The 11736-nt window shown below is 55.6% G+C and overlaps 1 protein-coding gene across 1 annotated transcript; it reads right to left on the bottom strand.

The window, feature by feature from the left end:
* Positions 1-1824: 1824 nt before the first annotated feature.
* PLA2G2F (phospholipase A2 group IIF) lies at positions 1825-9734 on the bottom strand. The gene is made up of 5 exons (XM_019666656.1): positions 9537-9734; positions 8782-8828; positions 5307-5451; positions 4257-4366; positions 1825-2054 (listed from the first exon to the last, which is right to left on the bottom strand). Exons 1-5 carry the CDS (start codon positions 9650-9652, stop codon positions 1825-1827), a joined length of 648 nt encoding a protein of 215 aa, XP_019522201.1. The 5' UTR covers positions 9653-9734.
* Between the last annotated feature and the right edge of the window lie 2002 nt (positions 9735-11736).

The raw sequence follows: 11736 nt of genomic DNA, 5'->3' as shown, positions 1-11736 counted from the left end.
GTCTTGTTTATTCTTTCCTAACAAGCTACCTAACTTATCTTTTCCCAGTCTCTTGTCAAGAAGCTTTGTTAACTTTTGCTGAAGCAGGAGCTTTTTAAATTCCTTTGGGGGTGATGGGTGGGGGGAAGGGTGCCCCAGCCTAGGGCTAGTCCTCAACAATTGTCTGACCACGGGACCATGCTGCCTGTGGCCTCGGCACCATCTCCAACCTTCCCAACATTTGCCTCTCTGCCATGCCAGCTGCTGGGTGGCAGGGAACCCGCTTTCCCCAGAGCTGCTGACCCCAGAGAGAGTCAGTGTGCCCTGTCCTGATGCCTGCCCAGTGAGTAATATGCCAGGGAGGACCAGCAGTAGGGGGTTGGGACAGGAGGCCTTTATTAGTTTGAGGAGGGCATGCCGTGTTCTGTGGGGGTGTCTCTAAGGGTTGCAGCATCCGGGACAGTCTGGGGTGAGGTGGGGGGCAGGCAGATCCTTCACAGCAGAATCTCATTCCAAACGCTGGTCCAAGCTTTCAGGGGAGGGTGTGTGCACATGTGCAGGATACAAACTGGGCTCCCACAGCTACGGGGCCTAGGCCTCTGCAGTCCCTACCTCCAGGGGGGCGCTCCAGGCACACAGTCCTGGCTCCTGCTTGGTGGGGGCTTTGGCTCAGAGATGATGAGAGCAGTCCAGGATGGTGAAGAGAAGGTAGTTGGGGCAGGTTGGTCAGGGCACATGGGGACCACAGCCATCATACCATGGCCAGGAGTGGAAGGGCCTCTTCCCACAGAGTGACAGCTGACTCCAATGACAGCTTCACCCTCAGTCCTGAAAGCTGGTGTTCTAGAAGCTGCAGGTTGGCAAGGCTTCTATCCAGTCCTGTCATCTTTTTCATAGATGTTCACTCCTCACCCGCACGCCTCTCCGTATCTTCACCCTTCTTGGCTATCCGTCCACCAGTGACAGTAGTCCTTGGGGGCACTACCAGGTCGGGTCGAACTTCCTGGTGGCTATTCTCAGTGTCCAGGCAGGTTGCAGCGCTGTGTCAGTGGGTGCTCAGGGTTGACATTGAACGAAGGCAGAAGGCGGGGTTAAGGCGGGGCACTGGCTACTTGGAGGCCGGCGACCCTGAGGTCAAGAGGTAAGGCATGGGAGGACAGGGAAGGTGCCCTGCTGAGGCCCGACCCGGCTCTGCCCCTCCCACAATCCCACAGGCATCACTGGAAAGCCGGGCTCGAGGGGCCCTGCAGCCCCAAGGCCTCTCTACCCTGCTTCTCCTGCCGAGACCACTCTGGTCTTCTGCCCCTCACCTGGCCTCACCTCTCCCCACCTTCTGCCCTCCCTTCCCTCTCTACTGCATTCCTGAACCTTCCACACAGCCTCGTGCCTGCCCTCACTTCCTGCCTTTTCACTGAGGTGGGTCTCAGCCCTCAGGCTCCTCCTCATTGAGAAAACTCCTGGCATGGGCTGCAGACTGACCTCCCTCTGCCCAGGGAGAGTGGGGTCTGGGATCCTTCCACCCACTGGCCTGGCTGCTGCATGAGGGGAGGAGCAGGGGGAGAGGCGGGAGGGCTGGACCCTGCCAGGGACCTGGGGGCCTGAGGGCTCTCTCGCAGGCCTCACCTTCCGCACTCAGGAGACATCCCAACAATCTACATACTCCCTGCCAATCCAGGACCAGCAGCAGGACTTAGATATACCTAGTGCTGGCCTGGAGGAGACAGGTGGCCACAGTCAGGGCCCAGGCCCAGGGCTGCCCATCTGCCCCCACCTCCACCTGCTCCACGCATCTGGTCCCCAGAGCAGGAAGTTCTACCTCGCTTCTCTGTCAGACCCCAGAGGGCGCTAGGGGGGTGCAGGGGGTGCCAGGGTGGTGAGCCTGCAGGTCGTGTTCTCCTGGGGCTGCTCATGGATGTGGGGCTGCTCGTAGATGCTGCAGTTGGGTGTGACGCCCTGACAGTATATATTGAGGTAGTTGCGATGCGTCTCATTGTAGGTGTGGCTCTGCAAGCACAGAACCACGCTCTTGTCACACTCGCAGGTCTGCCGGTCACAGTCCGTCTCGTTGAGATCTCCTGTGGAGGGGAGTGCAGTGCATGGACTCTGAGGGCTCAGAGGTCCTCAGAATGTGGTCCCAGGTCGGGCCGCACCAGCACCCTGGTAGCGTCCCCCAGGCCTGCGGGCTCAGAAGCTCTGCGTTGGGCCCAGCGGCCTGTGTTAACAGCCCTCCACATGGCTCTGGTGCATGCTAACATTGGAGAACCACTCAAGTCCAATATGTCATTGCATCGTTGGGGAAACTGAGGCTCAGAGAGGGGGATGGGTTTACCTAAGCCAGCAAACCCAAGGCAGAGCTAGGACAGAAGCTCAGGTGTCAGGGACTCCCCACCCCGAGGCCGGTTGCTTTCTGCCATCCCAGGCCTCCTCTGTCCAATCACAGAACCGCAGAACACACACTCTTGAGGGAGTTCGTTGTAAGGATCCAGTGAAAAGCACACTTGTAAAGAGCTTAGCTTACTGCCTCCCCCAGAGCAAATGCTTAATACGTGGTAACTGCTACTTTGCTGTGTTATTAATATTAGCCTCCAGAAAGCATTTACCCCATCGTTCTCAGCCTTAGCTGTGCATTAGAACCTGCTGGAAGGCTTGTTAGAACAGACTGCCTAACCCCACCCCTCGAGCTCCAAGAGCAGTTGGTCAGGATGAGGCCTGATAACTTGCATTTCTAAAAAGTGTGTAGGTGGTGCTGATGGTGCAGGTTGGGGAACACCCTTTGAGAACCACCCACTAGCCAATGGTTTGCAAACATTTCAGACTTTCTGGTGGGGTCCCGATGACAGGTCTGCTCCGATCCAAACCCTTCCATGAGCCATGGGGAGACTGAGGCTAGGTAGGGAAGGCCCCTGCCCAAGTTACACGTCAGCACAATCCTTTCTCTTAAATGAGATTCTTTGCAGAAAGCTGATACAGCAAACAGCTGAAAGAGAAGCCTCTAAGTTGTAACATACATTAAAGAGCCAGATGGCCCGCTCAAGGACACCCCCATCACCTCTCACAGCAGCTGACCCCATGCCCGCAGGAATTCCCAGAAGCCACCGTGAAAACCATTGCTTGGGTTTTTAATGGGGACACACCTTCTCTCTCAAGCCAGCACTTCCACCCCATGTTTGAACAGCAGAATATGAGGACTACAGGGCCCCAAGCTCCCAAGAGCCCCAGATGTGCCCAGATCCCTCCAGACTCTTTCCCAGAGAATAGGAGACTTGAGTTTCTTTGCAAAGCTGGAATTGCTGGTGGGCCTTTAGTGAGGGATCAGAGCTTGGTTAAGACAGGAGACAAAGGGAACCCATGCTGCCCACCGTACTGGGCCAGGGGCACCTGCTGCCCTGGGGAGGGACACAAAGGAGAGGCAGGACAGGGACACCTTGGCCATTAGCTTGGATGCCAAACCCCTCGGGTGAGGAATGGCCATGGAAAGCCCACTGTAAAAGAGGGAACTCTGCCAGGCCTGGCTCCATTGGCTTGAATCCTGGAAACAGAGGGTCCTGGGATGGGGCCATCTTCTGTTGGGGTCCCAGTGACAGACTGGAAGGCAACAGGCCTGCTCTGATTCCAAACCCTTCCATGAGCTGTGGGGAGACAGAGGCCAGGTAGGGAAGGACCCTGCCCAGGGTTACACAGCAAGGAGATGCTGACAGAACCCGGGTTTAAACCCAGGTCTCCCAACTCCCAGGCCAGCATGTCACAAAGTCTCACAGTCACCTGATGACCCAGGCCCCACCCGGTCCCACTGAATCAGAATCACTCCGTAAGCTCTCCAACGCTTCAGAGTCTCCAGGACTAGAGAACCAGGGGGCCAATTCGGACTTGGGGACCAAAACATATCAGGGAGATGTGCTAGAATCACAGCGAGAGTTGTTAGATTAACAGACAAACAGCAAATAAAAAGAGAGGCCTGGTTAATTTGAATTTCAGACAAACAATAAATATTTTTAGTGTAAGTATGTCCCAAATCTTCCATGGGACATATTTATGCTAATTCTTAATTCTATACTAATTGATTTTAGGCTAACATTTAATTTTTAGTGTAAGTATATCCCATGCAGTATTTAGGATGTGCTTACATGAAAACATGTTTTTGTTGTTTATCTGAAATTTGAATTTAACAGGGCGTTCTGTATTTCATCTGGCAAGCCTGCACAGGACCCCAGCACAGGCTGGGGGAGCTGGCAGTCCACACCCTTCTCCTGGGGGAGGAGGTTGGGGGAGGGACTCACTGCAGACAATCGTTGTGTTATTCTCGATGGTGTATTCATAGTGGTCCACGTAGGTGTGGCAGTCCTGATCAAAAAGCTTCTGGTAGCAGCAGTCATGGGCATGGCAGCACCTAGGGGCAGGTAGAAGAGAGCAGGCCCGCATCGCCAGGCTTGGCCCATCTCTTCCATTTCCTCGCTGGTCAGAACTGTAGACTGAGGCCCAGAGAGGGGCAGCTACTTGCCTGAGGTCACGCAGCCAGGAAGAGCTAGACTGTGCCCCACACAGGTTCTTGTCCACGATCCTGCCTCTTTGTCCTATGCCCAGGGCCCCAGCTCTCCCCCTTGAAGCCCTGGTTGCAGCTGCAGAAGCGGCCATGCGGTCCAGCAGTGTGGTCAGGGTAGGAGGGAGGGTTAAAGGCTAAGTCAGTGTTGGAGGAGACTGACTATGTGCAGAGGCCATACCTGACTGTGCATGATGTGGCCAGGGAGTGACAAAGGTCTGAAGGGTTGAGTGGGGATTGAGGATAGGGACAGAAAGCAAATGTGGTGTGACTGTCCCCATCCCCTCTGGTACAGGGAAGACAATTAGTCCACATGCATTTATTAAGCTTCCAGAGCTACCAGACTTGGTGCTGGCTGCTTTGGGGGAGATAGGAACACAAGATAAGCCATGGCATCTGGGAACTCCCAGTTTGCTGGAGGAAGCACACATGGCCCTGCCCTCCAGAGCCTCCAGTCTGATGGGGGCAGGGGTCACAGCCCTTGCCTTTGTCAAGGGTGAGCTGTGTGACTGTTGCCCGCCTGTGTTCTGGGGCAGGTCAAAGGTGCCTTCCTGGCAAGAGTGGGAGTTCAGATGCCTCCAAGCCCAAGAACTTGGAGATGGACAATAGAAAGTGTCCAAGATGGTTGGAGAGGTCAATGGGTCAGTCTCGTGGTTGTCATCACTAACTCATCAAATAAGCCTCATCCTTTGGGGAAAGGGCCCTCTCCCACCTCTCAGAGATGGAGATCAGTCTGACCTTTGCTGCCCCCGCCCGGTCTTGACAGAAGGCCAGGCATTTCGGAACCTACCAGTCCACTTCATCCATGGGCCGGCCGCGCCCCCCCAGCCCGCAGTAGCAGCCGTAGCCCACAAAGGACAAGATGGCGTTTCTTCCCGTGATGGCTTCCGCCATGGACTTCAGGTTGAACAGGCTGCTGTGGGCCAGAGGCAGGACTGCAGGAAAACCGAGAGCATGCCGTGAGCTCTCTGCCCTGTCTGACTGGCTGTTCCCCCAACACCCCAGGGCAGGGGAAGGGGGGTGGGCAGGCAGGCAGAGCAGGAGGAAGGAAACAGCCCGCAAGGCGCCGAGTATGGTGCGTTACCCACATCCTAACGTTAAGCCTTACGGCCCTGAGAAAATAATAATAGTTACTGTTTGCCGAGGACTGCTTTGTGCCAGGCAGTGTGCCAGGCCCCTTCTGTGCATTAACTCACCCAGTGCTCACTGCAGCCCTTCGAGGTGCTAGTGTGGTATGGCTGTCCTGTTTTACAGATGATGACACTGAAGCCCAGAGCGTTTAGTCATTTGCCCAAGAACACATTGTCGAAAACCAGTGGAGACAGGATTTGGACCCAGATAGAGCCCGAGTGCCTGGGAAAACTGTAAGGGGCCTTGCAAATGCCATGTGATCTTCTGAACACAGGGGTTTGATCCTGGGCCCTTCTGGCCTATCCTGGCTCCTCTGTCCCCAGGGGGGACTTAGGGTCCCAATCACTGTCCTGGGGCTGGTGCATCTCAGGTTAATCGAGAGATGACTGGGTGCTCTGGTCATTCAGTGAAAACACACACACACACAACTTTCCCTCTGTCAGTGTCTCACAGACAGCAATAGTGTAAACCCTTCCTGTACCAGTAAAATCAGCCTCCTGGTACCTGGAAGCCAGCCCACCCCAGTGATACAGGCGCCCCTCCCCAGGTTCCCTGTCTGCTGGGCTCCTGGCCTCGGTGAGTCAACACCGAGCCCGGTACTTAGGTCCTCACCTAGGTGAGGCCGCCTCACACATAAGCAGGAGAGCTGCTTTATCCCCATTTTATGGACGAGCAAACTAAGGCTCAGAACGATGAAAATCATATAGCCTGGAAGTGGCAGAGCCCAGACGTGATGCCAGGTTGGTGTGCTCCAGAGCTGTGCTGCCACCACCAGGCACTGCTGCCCCTGCCTGCCTCCCTCACCCTGGTCTCCTCCAGCTGGGCCCAGGGTTCGGTGCCCAGCTCAGCGTTCTGCCCCTGCTCTCTCCACACTCCCAACCCTGCTCCACTGCCTGAAAGAGGAAATGTACCAGGAGAGGGAGGAGCCAAGAACTTCAGAAAGTAGAAGCTGAATGGAACCCCAAAGGCCGCAATTACTTGCTTCTTGAGACGTGGTTGTCCCACATCGCTAGTGACGGGGAACTCACCACCTCAACCTGTCTTAGTGGGAAGAGCACAGACTTTGGAGTAGGACAGACCTGGGCTCATAACTGCAGCTCCCTCGGGCTCTGTTTTTCCATCTGTAAAATGGGAACAACAGTCCTGCCCTCCAGGGATCAGCCAGGCCAGTGCCCAGCTCAGTGCCCAGCACAAACCAGACACTCCCTCCCTCCATGGTGCCTGCCACCTCCTGCGGCTTGTGGGGACCCTGGGCCAGGCCTGCCCCTGCCCTCACAGAGCTGATGTTGGGAACCCTCCTCCCCATGAGTCTTCCTGTCTATTGGCTTTGTGATTCTTGTCATTATAGAGAATAAAGAACAAGAGAGGACACGGGGAAGGAGTAGGGAGAATGACAGATGACTTTAAGAGGATGGTTTAGAGCCATATTGGTGTCCAAGCTGGGGCCCAGGGCAGGAAGAGAGAGGACCCTGTGTCCTGTGGGCCTGCACCTGCCCAGAGAGTGGGGAAACAGGGCCGGGGTGGGGGTGCCCCAGGAATGTTAGCTTCCCACCCCAGCTCTGCTGGCTTCTTGGTCCTGGAGAAAAACATGTGGGCCTGACAGCTTGGGAGTCAGACACTGCATTTGTAAACAGGTTTCTCCATTGGCACCGTGAGGCCGGGGGCAGGTTGCGTAACCTCTTTGACCTCAATTCCTCAATCTGAGAACATCCTTGAGGAGGGATCACCAGGTGAGGTCCTGGACCCCTCGCTCTCCCAGCCTGAAGGGTCCCCACGCCCCACCCGACATCTATTCACTAGCTGTGGAGGTGCTATTCTGGGGGGCTGCTTCTGTCCCCAGGGCCCCCCAACCATCAGCTGTCACATACAAGAGAAGCATGAGAAACTCACCTGTCTACACACAGGGTGGACACACACACGCACACCTACCTTACATACAGACAAACACAAACACAGACATAAACACTCTCTCACCCACCTCACACTCTCCGCCACACGCAACACACTTGTCCACACACTCAATGCAAACACACACCCACTCATACTTCATACACACACACCTCACACTCACAAACAGACCCACGCTCCCCTCACACGCCTGTGCACACTTGTACCCACATGCACACACTCTCACACATCGCAAATACACTCATGCACACGCAGCCCCCGAATGGAGCCTGTGGCCTGAAGCTGAGGCCACATCCACACTTGCAATCCAAGTGGAAGAAACAAAGTCTGTTTAGTCAGGCTCAAGGCTCCGTCCCTGACCAGTGATTTGGGCTGAACTCAAGTGGTAATTTTCTAAATAACAGGTCACTTTGCCTGAATTGAACCAACAGTTTCTCAGGTCTGGCCACATTTAACCTTATTTTGTTTCTATTTCTTTTCTTCAAGCTTGGCCTTGTTCAGGGATGTGTAACAGGCTGGACGGAGATTCCGTCCACCTTCCAGTGGCCACCAGAACAGCTGGAAATGGAACGGGGGGTCAGATCTGTGTCAGGAGCCTCAGCTGTCCCCAGTCCATATACCTGGGGTCACCAGCCTGGGTAAGAAGTCCCCAGACTGTCCCGTCGTCTTCTTTTACACTCACACCACTGCTCCACGCAGACTGCATACAGATATACGCACCTCTATATTCATATACACACTCTAGACACAGCCCCCCATAACATGGTTACACGTTACTGATGTGTGTTACACACAGAGACATCACTACATGCTCAGACACACCTACACACGCATAGACGCATGTGTATCCACGCACCAACTCATCAACTCCTGTCCACATGTCCACATGCACACAAACACAAGCTCCTGTGTACACAGCCACCCAGCAAATATCACCACTTTTACGATGCTTGCTCAGCTCTGAGCCCTGCCCCTTCGAGGCTCGTAAATGCCAACCGCCCGTGGCGTGTTTACAGGTGGCTGGAGGAATAAGCAGCCCCAGAGAGAGAGTGAGGCCTGATGGGGGCTGAGCAGGGAACTGAAGACCCGGAGAGACGAAGGGCAGGCCCGAGGTCTTGCTGCTGGTCAGGGAATGGAGAACCCGGGCACCCAAGGTCAAGGGAGAAAGGCTGGGGATGGCGGGGGGTGGGGGGAGCAGGAGGCGTCTCCCCAGAGCCTTTACTCACTGCTGCCGGCCAGGATGGCGATGGCGAAGAACTTCATCGTAGCCAGGCTAGATAGGAGACAGGGAGAAACCCAGGTCCTGAGTCTGGCTCCTCTACTCCACCTTCCTGCAGTTTGGGGCCTGCTGCACACTCCTTGGCTTCATTGTCATTACAGGCGCCATCAATGCCATCCTTTGATGCCCGGGACGGCATTGATGCCCTGGTGCCTGCTGCCCCAGCCCTGTGATTAGCACCTCCCGGAAGATCTGAGCACCTCCCACCTGCCCTGCACCTCCTGGAGGCACCAGAAGCCTCCTTCCCGCCACCCCCACCCCCAACTTGAGCAGGAGTCCCCTCCCTGCATCAGCTTCCAACACAGGAAGCTCAGTCTCATGGGGTCAGGTCACTGTCACAGATCAGAATTAACCTCCCTTCCATATTTGCATTAGGACGTCGCATGGCCCAACCTGGTGGCTGGGTCTTGCACTCAGAGCCAAGAGACCTGGGTCCGTGGGTTCTAGTCCCAGCTCTGCCTCCAAAATGCTGTGTGACCTTGGATAAACCCCTTAGCCTCTCTGGGCCTCAAGTGCCTCATGAAGATTGACTAGATGATCCCTAAGGCCCTTCTAGTGCTGAAAATGCAGTGATATTTCTCAGCCATCACTCAGAGACTCAGAGCTCTCCTTGCTAGAGAAATGGATTTAAGGAGCCAGTTCCCCACTCCCATCTCTGCTCCTCTCCATAGAGGGTTCCATCCCAGGGGAGAAGGCACATACCTGGAGGTCCTCAAAGGAGAAGAGGCACTGAGACTTGGGCCCCTCCACCCAAAGGGGTGTCTAACCAGCACCCTCTTCTTGAACCCTTTGGGGTTTGCCTGTGCCCCATCTGCCATGTTCTGGGTTCTGGGGTGCCAGCGACATAGGGCTCCAAAGGTCTGCAATCTGCTCCAAGGGCTCTGGGGAGCAGGCCCCAGCTTCACACTGCCACCTACACTGGCAGGGTAGTGCCAGGGCAGTGCCCCTGAGCAGGAGGCAGGTGACACATGCCCTAGAAAAAGGAGGCTCCGCCTCCTCCCTCCCTCCCACCACCATCACCACCGCCCTGCCCAAAGCTGCCTGGTCCCCACCCCGAGGGTGCTCTGGCCTACAGAGTGTGGGGGCTTATGCATGTGACCAGGAGTTGTCCCCTCCCCACGCATCTGAAAGGAAATTAGTCCAAAGGCCCCCCTATTCCTATCTGAAAAGGATGCTAAAGGAAAAAGTATTCAGTGACGACTATCAAAGCACAGTGAGGCAGACTATTCAAAGGGGGCTATTGAGATAGGTTTAGGGGCCACTGCAATGGGGTCTTCTAGTGGGGGCGGGAGAGTGAACTCAATTCCAAATACAAGGAAAAGTGGGAATTTATAGCTAAGGAGCAGGGTGGGGGTGGGGGTGGGGTCAATGGATGGAAAATTACATGAGGGGTAAGGGGGTGCTGGCTGAAAGAGGGATCAGCCAAGGGTGATGAAATACCACCTGGGGTCGGGGGTGAGGAACCCCATCAGATGATATTGGGTGTGGCCAGATATCGAGGATGGGGATTCTGGCTGAACTGACTTAGCAAGATTCTTCCTAAACATGGACAGTGCAGAGACCAGCACAGAAGCCCAGACGTCGAGGGCTAGTTGAAAAACAGTAGAAGGGAGCGTGAGTAGAGTTAAGTGGAGGAGAGAATCTTTGTCAGGTCTGCTCTCCGTGTGGCTACCCATGTGTCCGGAAGACTTCCCGCCACATCTGCAAGCGTGTCGGTGCCCACATCTGGCTAAAGCTGGAGGGGTAACATGCATCTGGCAGGAAGCCCCCATCTCGCATCTGGAAAGGTGAGCCTGACTGACCAGGAGCAGACACCCCGCAACACTGTCATGGGCCCCACGCCTCTGTGGTGGAGCCGTGCTGAGCAGACCCCTGACCTCCACCGCTAGACCCAGTAGGAACCCCCTCCCCGCCAAGTTGTAACAACCAAAAATGTCTCCCTCCGGACATCACCAGATGTACCCTGGGGGGCACAGTCGCCTCTTGTTTGAGAGCCTGGTGACCTGGGAGTCGGTGCCATGTGCCTGTTGTGTGTGCATGGGTCGGGGGGGGGGTGGCATGTGTGTGGGCAAGATGGACAGGAGAAAAACAAAGGGGGCTAGAGCCCTGGGAGCCCCTGGAGAATGCACAGTCCCGCTGATGGGGCTCCCACCCTAGCACCCCCACTTCCTGGCTCTGTGTCCCTGGCTGGATAATCCCCTTCCCTGGCCTCTGTGTCCTCAGCTGTTGACTGGATATAAGCAGACTCGCGGAGGGAGGATTGCGCTGGCAGACGACAGGTGTCAGGCGTCGTACAGTATGGTACAGGGTAGGTGCTCAGTGAAGGATCTGGTAGTCGCCAAGCCGAGAGCCATTCTCCAGCCTTGAGGTAAACTGGGATGATGGGAAGGGGAACACGGGAGGGGGGAGAGAAAGTTACTCTCGGAAATTAAAGCTTCAAATAACCCCCACCTTCACATCAGCCCTTCTGCCGGTGCCCCCAGATTTGCTGACAAGGGACAGAAGAGGCACCTTCCGGGGCACCTCTGGGGGTTCCCTTCCTACTGGGGGTTTTACCAAACCAGCTGGCCTGCTGACTCCTTCTTCTAGCTCCATCCTTTCTCTGCCCAACTTCTTCTCTAAGGATCCAGGCCCTTCTCTTTCCCAGGAATTTCTAGAAAAACCCCACTGCATCCAAGCATACATCCTTTCGTGGGAAGGTGTTGATTCGCACTTGGTTATACGTTTCTCAGTAGGTACCTGTACACGTTTTGGTTTGTGGACCTTGACATTTTACTCAGACCAGAGATCCGGAGAACAGAGGACTTGATTTCCTCCAAAGCCCAGCGGTTGCTCATGCGACATGGGCTGCATTTGCCGGGTCAGCCTGGGAGCTCCCTGAGGACTGAGAGGGGTGGGAGGA

The sequence above is a fragment of the Hipposideros armiger genome, unplaced genomic scaffold, assembly GCF_001890085.2.
Source record: "Hipposideros armiger isolate ML-2016 unplaced genomic scaffold, ASM189008v1 scaffold_477, whole genome shotgun sequence".
Classification (NCBI taxonomy): Eukaryota; Metazoa; Chordata; class Mammalia; order Chiroptera; family Hipposideridae; genus Hipposideros; species Hipposideros armiger.
The sequence above is the reverse complement of the archived record's forward strand: the minus strand, read 5'-3'. Positions and strand labels throughout refer to the sequence as shown.